The 26,483-nt window shown below is 44.3% G+C and overlaps 1 protein-coding gene across 3 annotated transcripts in view; it reads left to right on the top strand.

Moving 5' to 3' along the window:
- DENND4A (DENN domain containing 4A) overlaps positions 1-26,483 on the top strand; it is a 598,128-nt gene that overhangs the window by 439,361 nt on the left and 132,284 nt on the right. For 2 of the 3 annotated variants that reach the window (XM_086957984.1, XM_086957983.1), the window contains 2 exons: positions 11,056-11,187; positions 13,324-13,443. In XM_086957984.1, coding sequence (XP_086814110.1) covers positions 11,056-11,187; positions 13,324-13,443 — 252 coding nt within the window. The remainder of the gene's footprint in view (positions 1-11,055; positions 11,188-13,323; positions 13,444-26,483) is intronic. The other variant, XM_086957985.1, reaches the window with a different exon arrangement.

The following is a 26,483-nucleotide window of genomic DNA, read 5'->3' as shown; positions in this document are numbered from 1 at the left end:
GCTTTATCAGAGGGTAGTGTTAAGTATCTAGGGCAGCTGTGTGCACAGTGCCGAGGCCCGTTGTTATCCAATGGGGGCTAGGAGGCCTCCGGTAGGTGGCTGCTCACGAGCAGGCCACAGGGTTGTAGGAGCCAAGCTCCTGGTGTTGGGCTCAGAGCAAAGGGGGGGTTCAAGTTAGCACACAAGGTGCACCCACAGAGGTGCAGGGTGGTGTTTTGGCACCAGGTGCCCTGTTGTTTTCAATGGTGGTTGCCGGTTTCGTTTTTTAGCTGCAGGCTTGGTCCAGGAAGTCTTCCAGGAGGACCCAACAGCTGGGCAGTTAAGTTGTAGGGCTCGGGGACGTAGGTGCAACTAGAGTTCTCTTCTTCAGGGTTCAAGGTGGTTGGATGCAGGGGTCTCTTATGAGGTCGTATTTCACCTTACCGGGCCACTCGCGGTTGGGGCGGTCTCCGTCCAGAGGCTGCAGGTGATGTCGGAGAGGCCTGAAGGGGTCAACCCACGGGGAACTCGGACTCTAGAGTGCTGAGGGAACTCGCTGGGACCGTTGGGCCACTCGGACAGAGGTGGCAGTGACAGTGCAGTGGTGGTTCCAGGCATAGAGATTCCTTGTCATCAGCAGTCTTTCTTGGCTGTTTCATTTGAACAGAGCTGCTGTTGACAGGAAATCCGGTCTTTGCTGAAGGCAGTTAGTCCTCCCAGGGGTTCTGGAGGACTGGCTGGGTGCAGGAAAAGCCAACTTTTGGCGCAGGATCTCTGGAAACTGTAGACAGGTCGGTGTTAGAGCTAGGCCCAAGTCAGTTCTTTTCTGCGGTCTCCTCTCCTTCTTCTTAGGTTGTGGGAATCTATCTTGGTTCAGGGCTGCCCCCTAAATTCTGTATTTAAGGGGCGTTTTAGGGGTCTTGAGGTCAGTATCCAATGGGCTACTGACCTTAGGGTGATTATACTCTTGGTGTGTTCATCCCACGTGGGGGAGTGGGCACAATCCCTAACCCTGATTGTAGAATGCCTGCCATCTGCAAGATGGCCAGCACTGAAGAGTGGGCTTCATCTTACCTCCCCCACCTGACGCGTGGGGTTGGCAGAGGTGGGCACACCTTCAGTGCTGCTCCAATTTTTCCCGCCTGTCTTCCCACCTGAAAAAGAGGGGAGACATTAACCCTTTCGATGCTGATGACGAGCTCAGCTCGTCATCACCCACGGGTGTCGTGTGCTGATGACGAGCTGAGCTCGTCATAGTGCCACTAAAATGGCATTTTCCAGCACTGGGGGGGAAAACGCCCAGCAGCCATGTGGTTAAGGGAGCATGCTCCTGGTAGCTAGAGGGGCTGAGGGTCGTGTTACAAAGGCGGCAAGGCCTTTGAAGCTCCTCTGCCACAGGTAGCTCTTCCTGACCTGGGAGAGGTGTGACAACATCTGGCCAGGAAAAGCTTTGTTTCTGGGCTCAGGGAGCTATGGCTCCCATCGCAGGGGTCCAGAAACATGACTTGTGGTGGCATGCTGTTGTTTACCAGTCAGGGAACCCACCAGAAGCGGGTCATTTTTCAGGGGGCATTTCTAAGATTCCCTCTGAGTTGCATGGTATAATAAATCCCATACTGGCATCAGTGTGAGTTTTTTATGCTGAGAAGTTTGACACCAAACTTCTCAGTATTCAGTAAAGCCATTATGGTTCTGTGGAGTTTGTAATGACAAACTCCCAGACCATATACTCTTAATGGCTTTACTGCACTTACAATGTCTAAGAATGTACTTAGACACTGTAGGGGTACATTGCTCATGCAACTCTAACCTCACCAGCTAGAGGGGTGTCTTTCCTATACCATAGTCGGTGGGTTGCAGGGTCGACTCTTCACTTTTCTCTGCACCAAAACATGCAGCCAGGACCTCTAAGGCCGTACGATATGTGCTGCAGCCCTTAGAAGCCTTCCCTGGTAACAGGGTCCTTGGTACCCATGGTACCCTTTACAAGGGACTTACATGTGGCTAGAGAGGTGCCGATTGGGGGTACAAAGGTATAGTTTTGCGAAAGAACACAGGCCCTGGGAACCTGATTGGCAGGGACCCAGGGCACATCAAGTCAAAGCGTATCAGAAATCTGGCAAAAAGTGAGAGTGAGGGCTTACTGCGCAGAAACCCAGCTTCCTACAGCATTTGACCGTAGAAACCTTGTTTGTAGGACTATTGATTCTGTGCCAGAAGGTATAAACTGTTACAGCTATGTTCTAGCCAACCAGGTTAGGAATGCACGTTCCGGAAGCAACAGCCTCCTAAATATGGGTTGTCAGTCAAACACGCTTTATTCGACATAGTCATAAAGCATTACAGATAAATTGTATGGTATATATAAAAATAGAATTAAGATTTATACAACAATTTAAAAGGGGTTTTTACAATTCGAAATTCATTGCAGTGTTAGTTAAAAATCATCATATTAAAATACATCAAGTATTCAGGTTGAAAGTGCATTATCAAGAGCCTATCCCTTTACATTTTTGTTTCTAATAATCCAGGCCCATCCTAAAAATTTCACTGCAGCTATGTATATTACAGGGCTTGGGTTAGTACAGATGATTCTGGCAGCCACAATTCCACTCCGAGTGCCCAGCAGTTGGGCCATGGGTCGCAGGCAAACTCTGCGCGGGGCGGAGTAAGCCAGACACGCAAAGAGTAAATGGTTAACTGTTTCTTTGGGATCTGGGCAAGATGAGCAAGAGGTGCTCCCACCATTAGACCATCTGGATGTGAAAGCTCTAACAGGAATGCTACAGAGTCTCAGTTGGAAATAGAGCTTTCTATCCAGTGGCTTTGTTATATGTCGTCCCAGAATGTTTCGAAATGGGTCTCATCTTTAAACTCCATAAAGACCCTCGTTAGTGAAAGTGGGGGAATAGTCCTGAAGAGTTTAGAGTGTCATCTCCCAGTACAATCCCTTAATAGCCTTTTTCGATGGGTTGTCAAAACATGCAAAGACATCAGCATATTCTGCATTTGGTTCGCAAAATATATTGAGAAGCTAAGCTAGCACCCTGAGGAGGGGTCGTTGCACGTTCCTTGCTAAAACCATACACTTAATCAACTTGCCTTTTTATTTTTGTACTGTCACACAGCACTTGTGTACCGAGTACAGTAGACTAGAGTATTACCTTCCGGGATGTGCTGAAATCACTTTGCACATGTGAATGCCAACATATATTATCTGGGCGTACTACATTAAATTCCTTTAAGTATGTGCCCAGTAGTGTAGAATTTATTTGGGTAGTGTGGTCTTTTGTATGTTGGTATTTATCGTTTACAAATAGACAACATCTTTCATGTCCCTGAGGTCTTCTCTTGATACCATAGATGGGCAAAGGGCATTGTCCACTCCTGAATCTAAATTATATTCCTTTGGACAACCTATTTTTAGAGACATCAACTTAAGAAGAATAGATCCTGAAAGTACTTTTTCCAGAATGCATACATGAAGGGAAGATTAAGAACAAAGTGTGGCAAGCCACGAGATAAGCAATGAATGACAACACTTTAAATCCAAAGTTATGCATTTCAGTTTCACAGAGCTTAGTGGAAGACGTGGCTTATCTTCACAGAACTCAATCAAGATAATTTTGGCAGTGGCGTCAAAATTCTGTTATCCATTTTTAGGTTTGAGCTTGTGCAAGCGCGTGCGTCTCGCTTGTGAGACACTGTTGTTAACAAAAAGGGGTTGGAGCCCACCCATTGCTAACCATTTGCTGGTTTGATTTGCACTCTTATTTACAACCTCATAATTCATCAGGGCAGGTCTAACATCATTTCCCTTCCTCTCTGTGGAGCAGGGACCAAGCACTGATTAATTCAACGTAATCAGTATATGTCCGCTAATCCGTGCCCATCCGCTGCTCTCAACATGATTGAGGTACTATTTTGTTCTGTTTAACTTTTAGTGCCCTGAAAACAGAAAGTGTGTGACTGGCAAAACTGTGCCCAGCAAGACAAACAAAATTGCAAAGATGTATTTTCTATAGCTAACTTACTTTAATTTTGCTAAGTCTTCTTTTCTCACTTTGCACTCATTATCTTTTGTTTTTTGGCACTGCTCTCAGACAATGAGGATGATTTTTTTTGCAAAGTGACATTGTTTCTTATTTGTAATTTGTGAAATAATGCTTTAACACATCATCGTGCAGTCCGCCCCAATCCACCCCCCTCCGCCACCTCACCCCGCACCAATCTGTCCCACCTAAGCCAATCCAATCCATCCAACCGACACTACTCACACCAATGCAGACTAATCCACCACACTCCAGTCTCCCCAACTCACCCACTCCAAACTATCCCACTCCAGTCCAAAACAATCTGCCCCACTCCAATGCAAAACAATCTGCCCTACTCAAAAACAATCAGCCCCACTCCAATTCAAAACAATTTGCCCACTCCAATCTGCTCCAGTCGAATACAAAACATCTGTTCCACTCTAATCCTTCCCTATTTAGTCAGCCACTCCAATCCAAAACAATCACCCCACTCCAGTCTGCCCCACTCCTCTCCAATCCACCCCACTCCATTCTGAATCAATCTGCCCACTCCAGTCTGCCCCACTCCAATCCAAAACAATCTGCCCCACTCCAATCCATCACAGTCCAATCTTTCCCACTCCAATTCAAAACAATTTCCCCACTCCAATGTGCCCTGCTCCAATCTGCCCCACTCCAAAATGCCCCACTCCAAAATGCCCCACTCCAGTTCGCCTCACTCCAATCCACCTCACCCCAATTCACCCACTCCATCCAAGTTCACCCCACTCCAATCTGTTCCAATTCACCCCAATCCAGCACAATGCAATCTACCCCACTCCAATCCACCTCACCTCAATCTAATCCCTCCCACTCCCTCCTCAATCTCCCCCAGTCTAATCTAATCCTCCCCACTCAATGTAAAACAATCTGCCCTACTCCAATTGGCCCCACTCTGATCCAAAACAATCTACCTCACTCCAATCCAAAACAATCTGCCCCACTCTGATCCAAAACAATCTGCCCTACTCCACTCTATAATAATCTGCCCCACTCCAGTTTGCCTCATTCCAATCAGCCTCAATCCAATCTGCCACATTTCAATTCAGGACAATCTGGCCCACTCCAATCCAAAACAATCCGCTGCACTCTAATGCTCCCCACTCCAATCTAATCCACCTCACCCCAATCCGATCCACCTCAATACAGCCAAATCGAAATACCCCAATCTAATTCCCCCACCTCAATCCTATCCAACTCACCCATTCCACCTCTGTCCATTCTACCCCAATTCAGTCCACCCGCTCAATCCAATCCACCTCTATACAGTCCACCCCACTCAGTCCAATCCACCCCACTCCAATCCAGTTCACCCCATCCCACCCCTCTCCATTCCCCCTACTCCATTCTACCGCACCCCACTCTAGTTTTCCCCACCCCAATCCACCCTACTCAAGTGCAATCCAATCCACCCTACTCCAATACACCCCACTCCACTCTACTCCAGTTCACCCCACCCCACCCCCAATCCACCCCATCTCATTTCAGTCCACCCAACTCCAATCCTTTCCACCCCCTTTAGTCTAGTCCAATCTACCCCATCCCAATTCAACCCAACCCAATCCCCCCAAACCAATCTAATCCACCCATTCAGGCCACCCACTCTAATCCACACCACTATACTCAATCAAACCCACTCTTCCAATCCAACCGACTAACTCAACCCTTTCCACCCTTTTCCAACCCACTCCACTCTACGACACTGCACTCTATAACACAACACTCTACGACACTCTCTGCCATGGAACCGCTGAACTCTGCTCCTCCCTACTCAACTCTACAACACTATACTCCCCTACTCCAATAGATCCCACCTGCAACACTCCGCTACACTCTAGGACACTCCACACCACTAACATTTAGCAATACTGAACAGCAGCCACACTTGTGTAAACATTGCCAAAACCAATAGATCTTTAATAGGTGAGACCTATTGGCTTTGCCAATGCTTGTTTCATATGTTATTAATTGTTTTAATCAAGGGAATGACCTTACATAGTCCCCAGAAATTACCTCACATAGTTACCACTAGCCCCATCCATTCCTCTTTGTGCCACAGTCAATCAGGATTTATAAGCACAGCTAGTCAACTATTAGGGTATCCAGGGACTTGCAGGCCCCAGAGGCTTATTCGAACACAAATGCAAAAAGAACCTGGCTTGGCAGTCGAGCTGGACTGTTCCCCTGATATATAAAACTTTATAAATACAAATAAATAAATGAGGCATAGGGTCAAGACTGATTTGCATACGGCTGGGTCCAAACTGGGTGGCTTGGTGAGCAAAAGAACAACTGATAAAACCCATATCCTTGAGACGCGGGTGAATGTTTGCATTGTTCAGCATTCTGTCCATCATTTGTTCCTTTTGCTTTTGTCTCCTAATTGGGAAGGGTAGGCCCAGACATGGGTCTCGTGTTCATTGCACCACTGAATTCAAGCTAGCCTGGCTGATGAGGGGTGATGACCCGAAACAGGTCCCAGGATTCTTGGTTCCGGCCCACGGAGGTCTTGGCTTGGCAGTTAGGGCTGGACTGTTCCCATGAGGCACAGGGTCAAGACTGATTTGCATATGGCTGGGTCCAAACTGGGGTGGCCTGGTGAACAAAAGAACGAGGGATTAAACGCAGGTCTTTGTGACTGGGGTGAATGTTTGCATTGTTCAGCATTCCGTCCATCATTTGTTCCTTTTACTTATTCGAACAGCCTGGTCTTGAGGGCCATTCAGAATTCCGGAAGTGAGGTGATGGTCTTAAGATGTGTAGGGAGGCTGTTCCAGGTCTTTGCTGCGATCTGGGAGAGGGATTGTCCTCCACTTTTGCTTCTGTAGATGTGGAGAGTATTGGCCAGTGAAAGGTAGGCGGAGCGTAGTCTTCTTGATGATTGGTGGAAGTTCAGGCTGTGGTAAATTTATGCGGCTCCTTAGTTGTGTAGGGCCTTATGTGCATGGCATCTCTTCAGTACGGGGAGCCAGTGGAGTTTCCTGAAGTGAGGTGTGATGTGGGTTCATCGGGGAAGGCCGTGGATGAGTCTGACTGTGGTGTTCTGCATGGTCTGAAATCTCTGTCGAAGGTGTGCGGTGATTCCTAGGTAAAGGGCATTGCCATTATCCAGTCAGCTGGTGACGAGGGCTTGTGTCATGGTGCGTCTCATGTGTAGGGGTTGCCAATTAAAGATCTTACATACCATGCGCAGAGTGAGGAAGCAGACGGAGGAGATGGCGTTGATCTGTGATTTCGTGGTGAGCTTGTTGTCAATGAGGATTCTGAGGTTTCTGGTTTGGTTGGAGGGAGTGGGTTCAGGTCCTAGGTCTGATGGCCACCAGGAGTCGCATGTGTTGCTGCTGTCGACAAAGATCAAAAATTCTGTCTTGTCTGTGTTCAGCTGCAGGCAGTTTTTCTTCATCCAGTCGGCAACATTTGTCATGCATCGAAATATCAGATCCCCGCTTAAGATTTTTACTTCCTACCACATCAAATAGGCAGAAAACGCACCAAAAGTTATTTTTACATTTTTGGGTGATACTATCTCTCAGGCGTGTGCAGAGCCCTCTTTAGCATCACAGAAACTGTGAACCTCTTGCCACCTTTTTCCAGGCTAAAATCTCGCAGATCTACCTAAGATCCAATACCAAGCCTACCACTGACACCTGCATACCTTGCTGGAAGTCCGACTTGGGAGCGGATGAGACCCCCTCATTAACTCAGTTTGAACCATTTTCTCTCAGAGGTCCAGCGGGCTTTATGTTTGGCAAAGTCAGGCTTCCCTTCAGAAATCTGCCCTCCCAGAATTATGGCGTCTCTAGCCGGACATCTCGCTCCGGCTATTCAGTCTATCTTCAACCTTATAGTGGAAATGGGCACTATACCGTCTGACTGGAAAGCTGCGAATGTTCTACTGATTTTAAAGAAAACCAACCAGGACCCTAACACCCTATCTATCATCCCTTATCATTAATACCTCATTTGGGTAAAGTGCTAGTGGGCTTATCAGCCAACTAACAGCTTACCTAGAAAAGAATACAATTTTGACTCCTCGCACCCCGGAATTAGACCAAGCCATAGCACTGAAACGGCAGTGTTGGCAGTTAGCGATTCTCTACGACTAGCTCTGGATGCAGGTTCCCATTCCATGCTAGTGCTGCTGGATCTCTCTTCAGCTTTTAATATGGGCTCTCGTTTTAGACTATTGAAGAAGCTGCATGAAATTGACATTCGAGGGACTGGGCTCAAATGGCTTCATAACTTTTTGAACAACAGATCCCAAACTATCCCTCTGGGCCACTACACCTCTTGTAAGATGTGATTGGTTGAAGGTGTGCCACAGAGCTCATGCTCCGTTCAAAATATATATTGCACCCCTTGCTAAGATTGTTGACCTTTTTGGTTTTGGAATTATATCCTATGCCGACGATATGCAGCTGACTCTCACTTTTGATGCTGATTTAGATGCAACAAAAGATTGTTTCGCGAAAGGAATGTTAGCCATCACTGGATGGATGACTGACAATTACCAACAAAGGACATGTGCGGATACCTCCACTAAATTGACAATTACCTACAATTGAATTTAGACAAGACTGAGATCATGATGGTCGGCAAAGCCAATACATTGTGGTCAAATGAGTAGTGGCCTTCCCAATTAGGATCAGCTCCATCTGTCAAACAGTCTGTTAAGAATCTTGGTATAAAAATGTATCAAGCCCTTTCTATGAAAGCCCATGTTCTGGACACCACAGGTAGGGGTGTGGAGAAGTGTGGCTCAATGATTGGAGCGGCAGACCCTGATGCAGACTTGGGCTCAAAATCTCACGGACCTGATAATTCTCGCCTCGGTGCCTATTCCAATCATGGAGTCCCACTCTGCAACTCTGGGCAATAGCTTGCTTAATCTCCACAACGGCCCCCACAACGCTAAGGATGCCTGGCCTCCACCTTGGGGGTGCCCAGGAGTGGACGCCTCACAGGGAAAGCCAGGATGGGTTCCACAGCGGTATTCGTACAAGTGCCTTGAGACCCTTGCGGGTGAGTAGTGCGCTATACATTTATCAATTTACATAATACGCAACTACTACGCAGAAATGTTCAATTTTTACCGCTCTTTTCGAGAAGAACTTTAGTCCAAGCTCTAGTAGTTAGTCGACTGGATTATGGGAGCTCCCTTCTGGCCACAGTTAATGAGAAGCTTGAGGCCAAACTCCAAGTGGTACAGAATACCGCAACTAGACTCATTCTCGGGTACTCCATGTGCTCCTTCACTGAAGACGCTTCACTGGCTGCCAATGAAGAAAATGACCATCTTTAAGATCTGCTGCCTTACATACAAAACTATAAGGGGCAATGGCCCTGGCTATCTCCAAAAGAAAGTTAAACTTTATGTACCAACCAGAAATTTAAGATCCATGGACAAAGACTTGCTGTGTGTCCCTCACATCCACTTGTCTAGATGTGGAGGGAGATCTTTTTCTTACCATGCTCCTGTCTACTGGAACAGACCCCCTTTGCACATTCTTGCTTGTTCGAATTATTGCCAATTTAGGAAACTATTGAAAGCTTCCCTCTTCTAATGATGCCCTCGGGTGATTAGAGCTCTGTATCAAATTCAATTAACATAACATGCATTTGTGGAAGTTGGGTATCATCTGCTTAGGAAATTATGTTGAGACCATGGGATCTGACGATGTAGGCCAGCGGAGTTATTATATGTGTTAAAGACTGAGGGATTAACCCTGGGGCACACCGCAGGTTCAGAGATGAAAGGTGGTAGGCGGATCCTTTGGGTTCTTCCAGTGAAGTGATCTATCTGAGCGCATCCCCTTGGATGCCGATGTGGTGAAGTCTTTCGATCAGTGTGTGGTGGGATATGGTGTTAAAGACTGCAGAGAGGTCGAGGAGGATCAAAGCTGGCTTTGTAACATTTCTGCATCCAGCAACTTCGTTCATTTGCTTAGTACTGGGCTTGGGCAGAGATTATGCTCCTTATGGGAATACCTGGGATCAGGATGCCATTCTTGAGGGTAGGAATAGACTTTAGGGACAGTAGTGCAGATATCCTATAGGTTATTCTGAAGTACCTTGCATCAGATAACCTCTTTAGCTCCGATCCAACATCACACTAGTGTAGATTACCTTTGCCAAGCAAGGGCTGTAGTGCACATTGTGCCCTGGGGGCACAACAGGCGTGTGCACCCACTTTGTGCCCCCGGGGCTCAGTATTATTACAAAAGGGGCCGCAGGTACTTGTGCACCCTTTTCTGTAATGCTGGCGCACATAGAGCACCCTCATATGGTTGGGGACGTGGCCCATGTAGCTGAATTTATTTGTCTTTGCTCCCGTGCCGTAATATTGAGGGAGGTGCAGACACAAACAGGCCCTTAGGAGGCGCACTCACAGTGTGTCACAAAAAGGTGGTGCATTGTCAGTGTGCCTCCTAAAGGCAGCCCTCTTGAGAGAGGGAAGAGGGTCCCATGGACCCCCATTCCGTCCCAATACATCCCTCTGCAAGCCGGTGCAGTCGTTCACTGCACCCGTCTGCAGTAGGATCTCTGTCACCTCTCTAAAGAGCAGGCGAATGCCGCCTGCCCAGTGAAACATGGAGCAGCTGATTAAAACAGCTGCTTCAGATTTCACTGAATGAGTCTGGAATTTGCGGCTGCCCTCAGAGCAGCAGATTCATTGTAATTTGGTGCACTATTTGTGTGCGCCCAACACTTAAAGGTGCACTGTGGCGCAAACATGAACAGTGTGTTCGATTCATAGTACAGCCCCAAGTAATCTAAGGGCTGGAACATAAGTGACCAATAACTTTCAGCAGAGATAGTTATGTTCTTTTGCTTTTATAAATGCTTAGAAGTGGTCAAGAAATGCAGAACGACAGGACGGGCGAGAAATCGTAAATGTTTAAATAGCGTTTGGTAAGAGCTGATATAGCCTCTTGTTTTGGCTTACAGTTATATAGTCCAACCTCTTCACAGCAGTAACCTACTCTTATGCTTTGTTCTCAAGCAGATGGCAGTGACCTGGATGCCGTGAGCCACGGAAGCATGGATAGTTCCAATGACATTAACCCTGCGGAGCAGATGCCCTTCAGCACTTGTTTAACAAAAGTAGATTCCACTGATGATAGATCTAGCACAGGTTTGTCTCTGTGATTCTGCACACATTTGTATATGTATGGCACTTCTCACACATATGAATGTTTGATTTGGGTCTAAGCTACAGCAGCATCTACTGATCTGCATTCTCAGTACTTTCTCTTTATCTCTTTCTTCTGTAGTCCATTCTAGGTTGGATGCATGTTTGGAGATTGCTTCTTTGAGGGTTTCATTTCCCATTAACCACAGAAGATCATTATGGTACCATAGTTGAAACTTTTACCTCAAATATTTAACAAAGAGCTTCTTTCCTAAATCTGTTTTTGATAACTATTCATAATAGAAACGGAATCTATATGTCTACAGTATTGTGTTTTAAGGAAAAGCCGGCATTCACTTGTAGGCTACAGTAAAAGCAGTTAACAAGGTTTAGGGTACAGTACTCCCAGAACAAGGATGGATTAGCTAGTGTTCTCAGTTAATTGGTGTGAGGAACCAACATTCATAGGAAAGTAATTTGGGGACCTCTCACTGTTAAATAATAGATGGGTGGTGCAAACCCGTCAATGGAACGGTAGTTGTAGCTCATACTGTTGATCACTGAATGGGTTAGAGCTGCAAATCTTGATGAGAGAACAGACTTCTCACACTAGCAGGGAAGTGATGGATTCAGTCTCCTTAAGAGCTAATGGAATGAGATAGTCCTTGTTTTCAGTAATCGAGAGGAGACCTATGAGCAATGGTGAGCCGAGAGGAAAAGCTAGCAACATTACTACTAAAGAGATGTTGCACACCTAAGAATTGAAACTCCTAGTCAATGTGGAATGGAAGCAGATACTCCAATGCAGAATGAGGCAGCCAGAAGAATCTAGTGCTTTTACTGTACTATCCTAGTGCCTTGACTTGAACCTAAGGTATTTACATCCCAAGCAATCCTTTCTCTGACTAAACCGTACGTTGAATTCTGGCTGTCCCGTGCACTTTATCATATCGCCATTCTCAAAGCTATTTCAACTTTTGTATCATCAGCACCATTCTATGTCGAATTATGTTTTACACATGTGACAGTTATCATTCACTGGTGTCTGCAAGGTGTGTGTCGGAATGTATTATTGTGCCTCCACTCTGATCATGTAGTTGCATTTGAGTTGCATTTGTCTCATGTTTTCATCTTTTCAGATGCTCAGTTTGACTATTTTCTTCACTGAAGTTGATTTACACTGCAGCCCAATTTTTCTCTGCTTTAGTCAGCCACTTGAAGTGGACATCATCTCCTTTTAAAGTTAGGCTTTTTGTATCCCTCTGACATCACATCCTCCTACTACTCTTATGTTTTGTACCCAATGAAGTTTATCCTTGTTTCACTGCAGGGATCAGTGGAGCTCTAGTTTGCGTTTGTTCTGACTCATAAAAGTGGAATGACACCAGTAAAATGCGTTGCATGAGACAGGGGCGGATAGAAGTGGGATTGGAAAAAAGTGATTGAAGAAATACTTGAATCTCAGTTACTGGTGATTGCTTGGGCCACATTCCAGTCCATCATTATTCACCTGCTGTGCCATTTTAGTCTGAGACCTGACATGGGCAGAACTAGTCTTGATCATGTTCCAGTAGGAAAAGACCAGCCTGAAAAGCCAGACCTAGTCCCTTCTGAACTGGAACTCAAGCAACCCCAGGCTGGTTCTGAACTATTTAGGCCTCACAGGTGAGGTAAAGCTATATTCTGTAGCACTCTGAGCAAGGTATGGGTATTCTCATATTGGAGCAGAGCCCGCCTGATTTGCATTTGGCTGGTTTCTGTCTGCAGTAGCACAGTGGCAAAAAATGTTGGACTGATGTGGAGCCAGCTGTAATTTCCAATGAGAGAGATTATTTCATGCATTCCACCCATCAGTTTTTTCATACAGCTGGAAGGTTCTAAAAGGGAAGAGTTTTAGGGAAAGGACAAATTATGGAAATGTGTCTGAACAAGGGAATTCCACCTGGAGAAAGGAATAGCAAGGCCCTAGACTTGGTGGCAGACTTGATCAGCAATAGTAGCAATAAAAATGTATATGTGATGTTGGTGTGCTGCTTTCGTGTAGGCCACTGCTGTCCCGTGTCACATAAAAAAAGCACTGTTCTTGGCTTGGATTTTTTTTTTAAATTGCGACCTTGCTATTGTATCTGTTTATTGTAGGGGGGCAGTCCGATCATGGTTACAGCTCCTTGTCTAAAGAGGAGGTCCGGCGAGGGTCAGCATCTGTGCAAGACATCCAAGAGGAGACCGAAGACCAGGGAGAGACGGACTCCAGCTCACGTAGGTGTCTCTAAGAGGCCACTTGACAGGACCATTCAGCTGCTTGGAATGATAGGAGGGTACATAGAGGGCATTATTTCTGTTGAGATCACCCCCATTCTTCCATTTATTGGTCTGTTGGCCTTTCACCTTTTTTCACCGAACCTGTATCCTCTCTTGCTGATGTTGATACTCTGCTACTAGCAACACAAATCTTCATCTTAATGTGTCCTCGGGCTTCAGCTTCTAAATGTACTTCATGCAAGTGCAACTCAACTTTGTGACACAAGCCCAGAGAATTAAAATTACTTTGCACATTTCTTCATGGAAATGATTCTTTTCCTTCCTGTCAAAAATGTTGTCATTGCTTTTAAATGCTCTGGCACCCTGAAGTCTCATTTGAGAAAGCCCATCAGCTGCTTACGCATCATCAACGGGAAAAGTGCCTTTGCACAAATGATTTGCGTCTTTGTGATATAACTTTTTGTTGACAGTAGTATAGCAGTCCCTGTCAATGTCAACTTAAGAATTCAGTGAAATGTTAACTCCCTAAAAGTGGCTATTTAAACACACGTCTGAGATTTGCGAGCTGCAATTACTTGGAAAAGCTTTGTCACCATTGTAGTGAGAAAGGAGTTAAAATCATTAGATGGACCTTAATGAAGACGACATGCATTTCTTTCAAAGTGTAACACACTGCCATAGGGCTTGCGCAGGGAAAGGAGAATACGATTATTTGGCTATCTTGTGAATGGAAATACATTACTAAGGTTACATGAGGCTTTGGAAATTCACATTAACAGACCAACTGTCTAGAATATTTTCATTATTTCTGATGGTTTCCCTGCTCACTCTGTTATCTGTCCGTTTTACATTTCTTGTTGAAAGGCCTATTTACAAGGAAACGCTCCATGTGGCACTATGTCTTTTTGTATTCCAGAATATGGTATCTCCCCTGCATTTGTGCTATTTATTACCTTGTAGTTTCTCTTCTTTTAAAAAGTAAGCTTCATTCTTGCTGACACCCTCGTAAGAAGCATTCATTCACCATACCCTGCATGCATTAACCTCCATTCATAAAGTATGCTGTTCTGGAACATTGGATTCTTCACTACCCAGTTTGGCGCTCTGTGGGAAAGAGTGTTTGCTCCACTGAACACATCAGTACTGACAATAACATGAAATGACAGGAGGGGACCACTTAACTATAAATAACACGCACAACAATGATCCTACAGTATCAAGCAAGCGAAGCAGCCAGACGCGTACCAATAGCATTTCAGAGCAGAGAACAATCTGAAACTGCAAACAAATGTTCAGCCTTTCAGCTGCATTATGGCGCTTCTCCAAATTGTTGGCACTTTCCCAAGGTTGCATCCTTTAAAAACAGATAAATCGTACAAAAAATATAACCAAAGGAGAATTTGAGAAATAAGTTAAACACAATGTGGGGTTTGCACAAACTGATTAGTCTTTGGGTACAACAGAAAGGGATGGTAAAAGTTCATGGCACACTGGATACATGGACCTGCCTGAAAATTAAAATTTCCAGACTCTGGGGGAGGGGGTGGGGGGGATGGGAGAGACTGAAAAAGACTCAATTGATGGCAATTCAATAAACACACTGATGCACTTTTCTTGGCTGAAATGTAGTTTGTGTCTTTTATTTTGATACAGAATTACATACAAACTATATCACTCTTGTCACTCCTTCACTTCAGAAAGCAATCATGACTTATTTTGTATTGTCTCTGTAGCAGCGTAGTACAGTGATCTTGTCTGTATGATCACCCCAGGTGTTTTGCATTTTTCTTGATCCTATTTTGACCAGTGTTGGGGCTTACAGTGTCAATCAATCAATCAGTAGATGTGTAGAGTGCTGTTTGTCACACCCAGTGAGTGTATCCAGGCGCAATGTGTGCGCTGTGCTATAAAATGGTATTGATAAAATAAGTTTCACCTCATTGGTCTGCTTATCTTTCCTGTAAGGCCATATCAGACTGTGCAGGAAATGCACCAATGGCATTGGAGTTAAATATCTTGTGTGGGCAGCAGTATGTTTATCCAGTACTGGGGTATATTTCACTGGTGCACATGCCTGAAATCATTCCCCTTTGCCGAGATGGGAGTCCCACGGTAAAATATTCAAGCAGTGCTTTAAAAGCTTCATAGGCTTCAAAGGTGCAAGGCCATCTAAGCAGTAGCCTATTTATGTCCTTTTTTAAAAAAAGGATTAATGTTGGAAATCAGACAATCAGCTGTTAGCACCCTCTGGAACACTCCCAGCCTTACTCAATTTTTCTCCTCAGCTTTCTCAAATTTTGACATAATTTCAGACAGAAAAGGCCTTTTCTGCCCATGTAAAACATGTGGCAAGAAAAGAGTCCATGTGGATGATCCGCATAAGGTTTGTATAAATTGCCTTTACCCAAGGCAAGAAGTGAGAGAATGTAAGATCTACCGCACCTTCCCAAATAAATTCCTCAAGGACAGCGAGGGAAGGTTGTCATTATGGCTTCAGACCATTAAACACCAGTTGCATTCTTCTGATGAGGAAGATGACAGAGCCTCGACATCCCATAAGAGGGCCAGGTCGAAGTGAAGGAAGAAAGCATCATAAGACTTCCCCAAACTACAAAAAAAGAGAAGGTTTCTAAACACTTCTCTGAGCCAGCATTTTCTGTGCCTTCTACACCTGTCAGGAAGGAAGGAGATCGTGCTAGATCCTCCGCATCAGATCCTGTGGGTAAGAAAACCCTCCAAAAATCATCGACAATACTTCCTCTCTCGTCGACATTCTGTGTTACATTGACAATGCCGTCGTCGACGGCGATCCAGGCTCCTATACTTTCTACTGGAATCTTCGCCTCAACAACGAGGACCCCATTGTCGTCGAGGGCCGTCTACGCTCCTTCGTCAACTAAGATGCTGTCGGCAAAGATCCCGACGACAGATTCGCCGACGAGTGGTCCGTCGACGGCGACACCGTCGACGACATCGATGAAGGTACCATCGGCGAGGACACCATCGATAACACCGTTGGCAATGGGATTTTCTTTTTCTGTGGTTTCTCCACCGTCGACAAGGATTTCTGAAGTCACCAAGTAACCAAGACATTCCTACGGCTATCCATGCAAGAGTATAGCAAGGTTTCGCCGCTGCTTCCGTCACATCTGCTGGAAGGTTATGTAGAAGACGATGAATATGATGATGACGATGATGGCCTTTATGTGGTGGCTCACAGCCCATCTGAGCTTCACGTAAAGTGTCAAGATGATGAAGATGAGGACTATCATGATGAGTCCCAATACTACCAACATGGATATGTAGCTCCGCATGACAGTTGCCAATATAGTTTTCAACCAGAGCCACGCCCCAAGGACATGGCCCATCTGCCACCATCATTGATACAAGATTTACAGGCCATGTTGGTAGATTAACGACAGAGGTTTACGCCGCAAGAGAAGCAGCCAGACATGCCAATACCTCAAGTAGATTCTACATGTACACCAGCTCCTCAACCGCCTAGCACACATGTGAATATTCCGGACCCCGGAACAGCTGACCCTGGAGCACAAGGCACTTCCTCCTCGGAAGATCGGCACCATGGATTTTCACTAAGTGCCTGGCGCCCGTAGCAGCAGCCCTGCGATCTCAGGGTCTTCAAGTATTCCTGTAATTAGACGACTGGCTGGTCAAAGCCCCAAAAGCCAGGAGGCCAGTCGAGTTCCGAGCACCTGCCTTCACATGGTCAGGAAGTTCGGACTCACTATAAACAAAGAGAAATAATCGTTCCATCCAACTCAAGTCATATTCTTTCTGGGTGCGTCCATAAACACCATTCAATGCAGAACGTTCCTATCTCACGAAAGACTGAAACGTCTGCAAACACTTGCAAAGACCATATCAAAAAAGGGTCAGTTTCTGTGTGAATGTTCAAGTCGCTCCTGGGGGTGTGTTCTTCAGCAATAAATCTGGTGCCACTAGCCAGAATGATGGTGAGGCCTCCTCAAGAGGAACTACACCAGCAATGGCAACAGGCTTTAGGATCCTTCGAGGACATAATCAGATCACAACATGAAAGGTGAACGCACTGCAATAGTGGTTTCATGCACTAAATCTTGTACAGGGCCTTACTTTTCTCCAGACTTCATACTGACAACGGACACCTCCATGGAGGGCTGGGGAGGTCACATGCAAGATTTACAAATTCACTGCAAATTGTCCCCTGTGCAGAAGCATCAATCACCACATCAACAGTCTATAACTCAAAGCCATATTCCCATCTCTTCAGGCAATCTTACATAGAATATCGGGCTCCTCCCTGCTGGTTCATACGGACAATACGACCAGCATGTACTACGTCAACAAACCGGGAGGAGCAAAATCCTTTAAGCTATCTCAGGAAGCGCAGGGTTTATGGGGTTAGACAGCACCGCATGGGGTCTCTTTAAAGGTCGAGCATGTCAGAGGTCTGCACAGTACTCTGGCAGAAACTTTAAGTAGAACTCAGACCAGTTGTCACGAGTGGGAGCTTGAGCAGTCCCAACTCAACAAGGTATACTAAAGGTGGGGAAAAGCAGCATTGGACCTCTTTGAGATGAAGAACGCCAAATGGCAGTATTATGCCAGCAAATTCCCTCCACCATGGTAAAGGGGGAATGCCCTTTTAATACGATGGTCCGGGATACATGCGTACGCTTTTCCCCATTCCGTTAATTCCCAGGGTGTTAATCAAGATGAAATCGGAAGGCTGCCATCTGATACTGATAGCGCCACGGTAGTCCAGACAGTACTGGTTCCCGGAACTACTCCTGCTGTTGGAGTTGAAGCCCATTTGCCTGAAGCCATCTCTATCTTGGTTATCGAGGGACAAGGGCCAAGTGAATCATCCAGACCGCAATCTCTTCATTTGCCCGCATGGCTACTGAGTTCTTAGAATTCAGGGATCTGGATGTCCTGCAGGAGTGCAGGGAAGTTATTGCCAAATCCTGAGCGGATAGCACCATCAAGACGTACTGCCTAAAATGGAAGCAATTCTGTTTCTGGTGCAAGCAAAACAACCTTCACCCGCTCCAAGCGCCTCCGGAGCAGATTTTACCATATCTCTTCTCTTTGGCAAAATCAAGTCTCACTTGCTCTTCAGTGAAGGTTCACCTGGCTGCAATTTCCCGTTATAGGTCAGTCTCCTCAAGTTCCTGCTCTCTGTGCCTCCACTCTTATAAAACAATTTATGAGGGGTCTCTTCCACGCATTTCCACCGGTGCGTGCACCACCCTCCGGAATAGAAGCTTAATTTAGTCCTGGCACAGTTGATGAGACAGCCGTTTGAACCAATTCATAAAGCAGAGCTCCAGTTTCTCACCTGGCTCTCACATCTGCGAGGAGGGTTAACAAAATACAAGCTTTTACAATTGAGGAACCTTTTCTGCATTTCACTGAGAACTATGTAGCTCTGCGAATGAATCGGACTTTTATTCCAAAAGTCTCGTCACAGTTTCACCTCAACGAACCAGTGATATTGCAATTATTTTTCCAAACTCATCAACAGACTTTGCATACATAGGATATTAAGAGATATTTAAAATTCTACCTGCACAAAACAAAAGACATAAGGAAAGCAGATAAGTTACTGGTCGTTTACAGACAAGGAAAACAAGGGACAGCAGTAACTAAGGCCATGGTTGCCAGGTGGGTTTCTTATGCGATCCAATTCTGTCAATGCAAGGCTGACAAGCCTCTAACAAGAAGAACTAAAGCACACTCCATCAGGACAATTTCTACCTCAGCAGCTCTGTTTGCCGGATTGACATTGGACGATATATGCTGTACTGCGACATGGAATAATTTCCACACTTTTATAAGACATTACTGTCTGCAATCTACCCAGCGTGATTATGCAGCGGTGGGCCAAGCGGTACTGTGTCATCTCTTCAAATAAGGTCAGCCTCTTTATTTGATATGAGGAACTTTTTTTTAACTTAAAGTACCTATATACTACCTAATTATCAATATATTGTGCAGATGACTGGGAGTCGGGATACACGGATCCTAATAGGTGATTGAGAAGGGCAGGATCCTTGACAATTGTTTGTCTACAGGACTACCCCTCACTCCTATGAGAAACAACTAGTCCACTGCAGCAGGGTTGGACACATGAAGCATTAATACCGCGTCAAGAATAAGTATAGTCCAGACTGGTTTTTAGGTGCAGCTATCTGCACACTATATTGATAATTAGGTAGTACCTGACTGAAAACCAGGGAGGGAATCTATATAATGCCCTGAAGAAAGCCTAGGACCCATATTGGCCAAACCTTATAGGCTGAAACATGTTGGCATTTACATTAGGGTTATAGGACCATTATATCCTCATGACCCAGTTTTCTTTCTTTTTAATATCCTCTAAGACTCTGGGAATAAAGGGATACCTAGAGTTTTTGGAGGATTTTTAATCTTTAAAATTCCCTGGCCTATTCTCCTAAGTGCTCCCTAAAATAAGGTTGTGCGCACCCTGACCTGTAGGAGACAGGTTGAACCCGATGATGAAGCATGACACTACTAGAGTGTGTGAGGATTATTTAACAAAAAATTAATTGCTTCCTTACCCGCTCATGAGCGGATGGTATACTACTTAAATGAGAATAGTGCCGAACATATTGAATACCAAGGTGGTATACATTTTTTGAGTGACAGGAAGAAAGAAGACTCCTGCTGGTATAAGAGGTCTCACTCAGTGTCTCCTGCTGGAACCCATTGACTTGAACTGCTCTTCAATGTTTAAGTGGTTTGCCTCCGGTTTGATTGCTTGAGAAACACAAAAATCAGGACGACTCCTGACTTCTAGGGGGCCCAGCTGATCAGAGGACTGGACACTGTAGGAAATCTGGGCGGAGAGAGACCTAGTGCCTGAAAGTCTGTTGTGAGGAGCTAGGGACATCATCACTGACCAGATGGAAATTTCCCTGCAGCTGGAGAAAATTGGACTTTAAGTTTGTTTTTTACCTTTGGAGGACTGGGACAAGATGCTGAGGAAGATTGCACCCTAGGCAGGCAAGAAAACCAGGTTTGTCCCATTCAGAGCTTTTTGTCGCACTGAAAGCAGGTTCCGAGGGATCTCACTGTAAAGATATCTAGCCTAGTGAAGCCCTGTCCAGCGGGACCTTGATGATGACATATCCAACGTTTAAGGAAACTCGCTGGGCACAGCTCTGGGCCATGCCCCACTAGAAGACTTGAACTTCAGTTTCAGAGACTGAAGGGTGAAGACTTTACCCATTTGGTCCCTCTCAACCGTGAGCAATTGTTCATCAATGGTGATTCACTTTTTTTAGGGATGTTTTGTATAAATACTTTAAAATGTCATATCTCCAGTTACCCTTATCCTAATTTAATTATATCGGAGCCTTTATGAGCGCTACAGTTTTCACTGTGTTTCTAAATTCTTTGGGAATTTTGTTATTTTTGTGACTTTTAAATTGTCTACAGCTTGACAGGATTACCTGCTGCTTGTACCATACCTACTGTGTGTGGAGCAGGTTCTCTAAGAAATGTGTTTGACCTAACTAGATTGTGCTTATTCAGTTGACGGGGATCACCCCTTCTCAAATGAATAACCCAGTTTGTGACCAGTGAACAGGAGAAATTTTGAGTCTGGCTCTCATAGTGATCAGTGAAAATAGACTGAGTACTTACAGTTAATATGTATTGCCGATGTAACTATTTGTTACTGGAGATGTAGCTTAGTCAGAATACTGTTCCTGGTTTCCCATGGAGGGAAAGAGAGACATTGAGGCCTAAGCATGTAGATGCAATATGTGACTCTAGCTTTATATGTGCAACAACTAGCTGACGAGTTCCCCAGAGCACAGCTCCGAAAGAATTTTAATTTAATAAAGTGATGAAAAATCATCCGGTTAACAATCAATCAGGAAACCTGCGGTGGGAATTAACTTGATTGTTTCCAAGTGGCCTCAAAAATGTATCCATTAGCTCGCTCTAGTTGCTCAAATGACAGCTGTTGAATCAGATCTGATTTACATACAACAGGGTAGGTTCACCATGCTTAATTCAATGTGAAATCAAGATGCACAGCAAAAGAACCCGTTTTCTTATAGAGGAACGAAACATAAAGCATACAGTACCTTCTTTTTATCATTGATCCCAGTGACACAGGTTATGTTGGTAGACAGGAATACTTATCTCAGTGTGTCACTGCATGTTGAGAAGTAGCCTCTGCAGGTAGTAGGATGAAGGTGAACCATCAGGGACCGATTTTTATCAGCATTGTGCGAAGGATTTATTTCTCTGATGCTAATGAGAGGACTACAGGTAGGGATATGTAAATGAGCGAATGACAGAAGTGTACTGTTTTTTTCTGTGAGAATATCAGTTGCGAGTACCTCTGGAAAGTAAATGTCAAGCTATTGATGGCAGATGAAATGACGAAGGCTTTAGTTATTGTGTTTTCATGTATACAGAGTTCTTGCAAGAAACAACTTTTGAGACGATGCTGTGATGTATTTGCAAAAGGAAAGCAGTTTAGAATATGTATATGTATAACATTGTGGCATATACTTATCGTTATGTAAGTGCTCTATTCTATATAGATAAGAGAGAGAAAATTGCTGAGTATCTGACACTTTTATTTCAAAGGGCAATCTAGCATTATAACTCTGGTCTTTTACTCCAGGTGTGGCAACTTCACCTCTGGTGGCATCTTCTCTAAATATAAACAATAGAAATATTGTCCTGCTCATTGTTCAGTTTCTTTATTTTCCCAAGAATTAGCCCACCATGGCATGAATGAGTGTTGGTTTAAAAGACTGAAAACCAAGAGGGTACAGGCCTGTACCTGCTGAAGAGCATTGTAATCTGCCAGCTTCAATTCTAACTGCTTAGAACTGGAGGCACCTTTCATTCAAGGAGGGGGGCGAGAGAGCGAGCCCTCGAGCACTGTTGTTTTCTCAGTTTAACTTTTATGTCCCTCTCACACCCACATTCTCCCCACCTTGTTGTCCTACCCCCATATCTGTAAACCTTTAGGTTTTCCACTCTATAACCTTTGTTGGGCATCTCCCCGTGGAATGCCAGAAAGCTGTACATACATTCATATGTTCCTCATTTGTGACCTAAAGAAAAAGAGGAACAATCAGTTTGTAAGCTATCATCATCCCCAGACGGATGAGTCATTCCAAGAGCCCTAGCCCCACTGTCCAGCCTTTGCACCGAGGCTAAAACAGAGCACATAATCAACAAAAGCATGGTTTGCGGATCTAATGCCCCCAACAGCCTTACTCAGGCACTATTTAAAGCAAGCCCATCCACTTGGGCAAAAATCCTATCAGCTCTTTATAACCATGCTATCATGACAGTTAAAATCCCAGACTTATGGTGTGGGGCTATCATACACTTTATTTCTAAAGGAGCAGGCTCTTCAAATACTAGAAACTATCTTCAAATCTCTTTGTTAGGCAACAATGCAAAAATATTAAAGGGGGTCTTCTCCCGGAGGAACTCGAGACCTGGGCCTGAAAATATACAATTGTGCTCATAAACCAGACAGGAGTTTGAAAATGAATGGGCACTATCACTAACTTAATGACAATTTCCCTTATATTCAATTCAATTAAATCCAATCGCACCCTCCTCTACCTTTTCTTCATAACCTTTACTGCTCCTATGGGCAAAATTAGCAGCACTGCGGATCCCACCACATCTACTAAGAGGGATCGTTGAGCTGCTCGTGAACACTTGGGTGCGCATAAAGGTGGGGACTAGAAACACCGTCTCTAGAAAAATTCTTACCAATGCCGTCCTGAAGCATTGGTGCATCTCAGCTCCATTTGATTTCAATATCTTCTTGGCATATCTGGCAACCTCTCTAAATGACATCGCTGCACATCCCCCCCAAGCCCCTCACCAAATAGTTGTAAAGCATATGGGGTGCCTGTACCATGCAGACAATACACTTCTTATAAACCAGGCAAAATAGGCCTTCAATGTTTGCTAAATACCCTCCAAGCATACAATGACAAGAACCAACTGGTTGTGAACTTGCAAAAGACCAAAACATTGATCATGGGGAACAAAATCATAAAGAAAGGACAATGGTTCTTAAGTGGAAGCAAACAATGTATACCTATATGTATAGAGGCATTTTTAAAAGACTGCGGCGGCGCATTAATGCCACAAAAAAATGGAATAGGGATGGAGCTCTTCACAATGCCTTCTGCAATTTGGCACACTTCCTCTCTGAGCCCTGTTTTACACCACTCATAGAAGTAATCAAGGCAAGACTGATTCTGACAATCTTATATGTTTCTGAAGCCCTGCATGGCAGGCATGCCTGGTTTCAAATATATATAGGAATGCTTTCAGACTGCAACGTAGTGCATCAGTGGCCCAAATACGGCTGAAATTTGGGCTCATTAGTTAAAATATAAAGTCAAGGCTCATTTGCAAATCTTAGCCATAAACCCCTCTGCTCAAAGCTAGACACCCCAAGCTCCTATGGTTCGAAATCTCGAACCAAGGCCCCACATTTCTGTTCCGGGTCTACGCAGACCAGGAAATTAGAATCTTACAACTAAGGGACCTTTGGTCTTTACCAGTCTCCTTTACAACCTTTAAAGCTGTAACCAGAAATGCAATGCGTCTGCTTTCCTCTGTCATGGATAAGAATACATTAGCCAAGCAATCACATTCCCGCCTCATCATCAGTAGTAATAAGGCCTTGCACCCACTACCCTACCTGGCAGCCGGCCTGTCTACCATAGTGAAACGACAGCTCATCTAGTATAGGCTTGATGACTTCCCGACCTTAGACCGGACTCCGAGCTGTCGCAACTCGGATTGCAGAAAGCGTTGCAGGTTATGCAACTACCAACGAGAGTCAATTGAACGTATAACTTGCACCTGTCCAACCTTGCAAATTTGATCTTTCACACATTGGTTAAAACCCATTACAAAAGGGAAACGCATGTGCAGAAGCGCTGTGATTGATTCCCTGCAAATCACTGACTAGACTAACTGCACGCTTGGTAAATTTCTAGCATGTTCAGTGAAGAAACTTAATGCTCCAGAGGGTTTTCACAGACCACCCCACACGCTGATCGATAGCCCATTAAGCCTGTTTTTGGACAACTACTCAGCGAAAATTATGAGAAAAGCATGTTCATCCAGAAATGCTAGACCTCGCTTTTACGTAATGTTAAAAAAACAGCGCTATGCTCTCATGAAATATTGTTAGGCTCAAAATTTTTGTTGTTAGTTTTCATGCAAATGAATTGTCTTTATGTATTTGTATGCAATTGTTTTTAATAACTGAGCATTTAGAATTAATTATAATAAGTAACCATCATAAGGCAATAGAAACCCTTAGTAAAAAGCAGCTGAGCAAATGCAGTCGGTGACTGATCCTGACAATCCAATGTTCTGTCTTGCGTTTTAAGGGTCTTCAAATATAGTCATGACCTTCAAACCAAGACTTACATACCGTAGTTATGAAATAAATTATATGCCATTCTTCCGGGTATTGATTGTTAATATGGCTAAGGCCTTTAATCTAAATGAAAATCTGCCAGAGTTAGCCTTGCTACACTCGCTTACAGTTTGAATCTGAAAAGTAGATTTGCAAGAAATGTTTCTCTGCGTCTTCTGTGCCTAAGTCATTGGATACTAAGGGAAGTTCCCACTTATAGTAGATTTCTGTTCTTGCAGTATGATTGGTGATAGGCTCCACCACTCTTCGTCATCATGGAAAAAATGCAAAAGCCTACAATCACAGCATCAGGTAGTGCTAACAAAGTTGACCAAGTATACACCAATATCCAAGGTCATGTTTTTAAGGAATCAACTTGACAGATTTGCATATCTCTTACCTAAAGAGCACAAAATGTGATCCAAGATTAGAGAAGCATATAAGCAGATCCAAAGGAAATGCATTGCTCACATTAGAATGCAGATAAAATACTCCGATTTTAATTTCAAGGGTAGAATTTTAAAAACAGGAATGTTTTTCACCAGTCTTTTTTTATAAAGATGCTCAAGAATTAGTTATTGTCCCTCCTTTTGGGAGTGTGCATTCTGAAGTGCCACTGTGTGAAAGTCCTTATTGACTGCAAAGCTGTACCAGGTCAGAGAATTATACATTTTACTCAGAGCCGCTCCTTGACCCTCTGGTTTAAAGGCTGACAGGCTTCCAAATCTAAATTTACACAATGAAGAAACGGTTTTAATTAAGACTAAAAGCTTTGCCCTACTTCTAAAATACAAAAAGTAAAACAGATGTATTGAGTAAATGATGGGTTTTACTGAAACACTAATTTCCATTTATGTTTTATAGAGTTAACTGTCATCTCTTCTACGACTAGCAGAGGCGTATATACAGATTCACAAAGAGTTTGGCACATTATGCCCTTAACACACCACTAAGATATTGCCTACTGTACCTTGCTTTGCTATTTTTGAGCTCTAATGCCTGGGAGAACTCACTTTCTTTATTTGTCCTTCTTATGTTTGAACTCAATATATCAACCCCCGAACCATCTCCCCCCAACTCAACTTGTTCTTCACTTCATCAGTGCTTACGTGAATGTGTTTACCCTGGTTAAAACTCAGTGTTGACAGGACAGAAGTGTTACTCACCTTTCCCCCAGCAACTCACTTTACGACCAGCAGATTTTGGATCCTGTCCTCCTCTACTGAAGACAGTTTAGAGCCATTGAGTAAAAATAAATAGTAATCTCCAAATAAATGCTCGGGTGGGCGTAGATACCTCCTCCTGTATGTTCGATATGAGAACTTTACTTATCGAAAGTTGGCAGCTTGCTGTGGCCACTTTCCCAGGTTCCCATCTATATTACATTAACCGCCTCTGTCTTAACATCAATATTTTCTAGGACATATGCAGTCGGTCCAAAACCAAGCAGCTCATATGGTGATGCATACTCACAGGCTTATTGCCTAAGCCGTCATTTTAAAACCTTGCATGCTTGTCTTTGGCAAAGTTCATCAGTTTCTGGCTAAAGACTCCGGGAAATACTATCCAACTAGATCTC

The sequence above is a fragment of the Lissotriton vulgaris genome, chromosome 2_1, assembly GCF_964263255.1.
Source record: "Lissotriton vulgaris chromosome 2_1, aLisVul1.2, whole genome shotgun sequence".
NCBI classification, from domain to species: domain Eukaryota; kingdom Metazoa; phylum Chordata; class Amphibia; order Caudata; family Salamandridae; genus Lissotriton; species Lissotriton vulgaris.
This window is presented reverse-complemented; position numbering and strand designations above follow the sequence as displayed.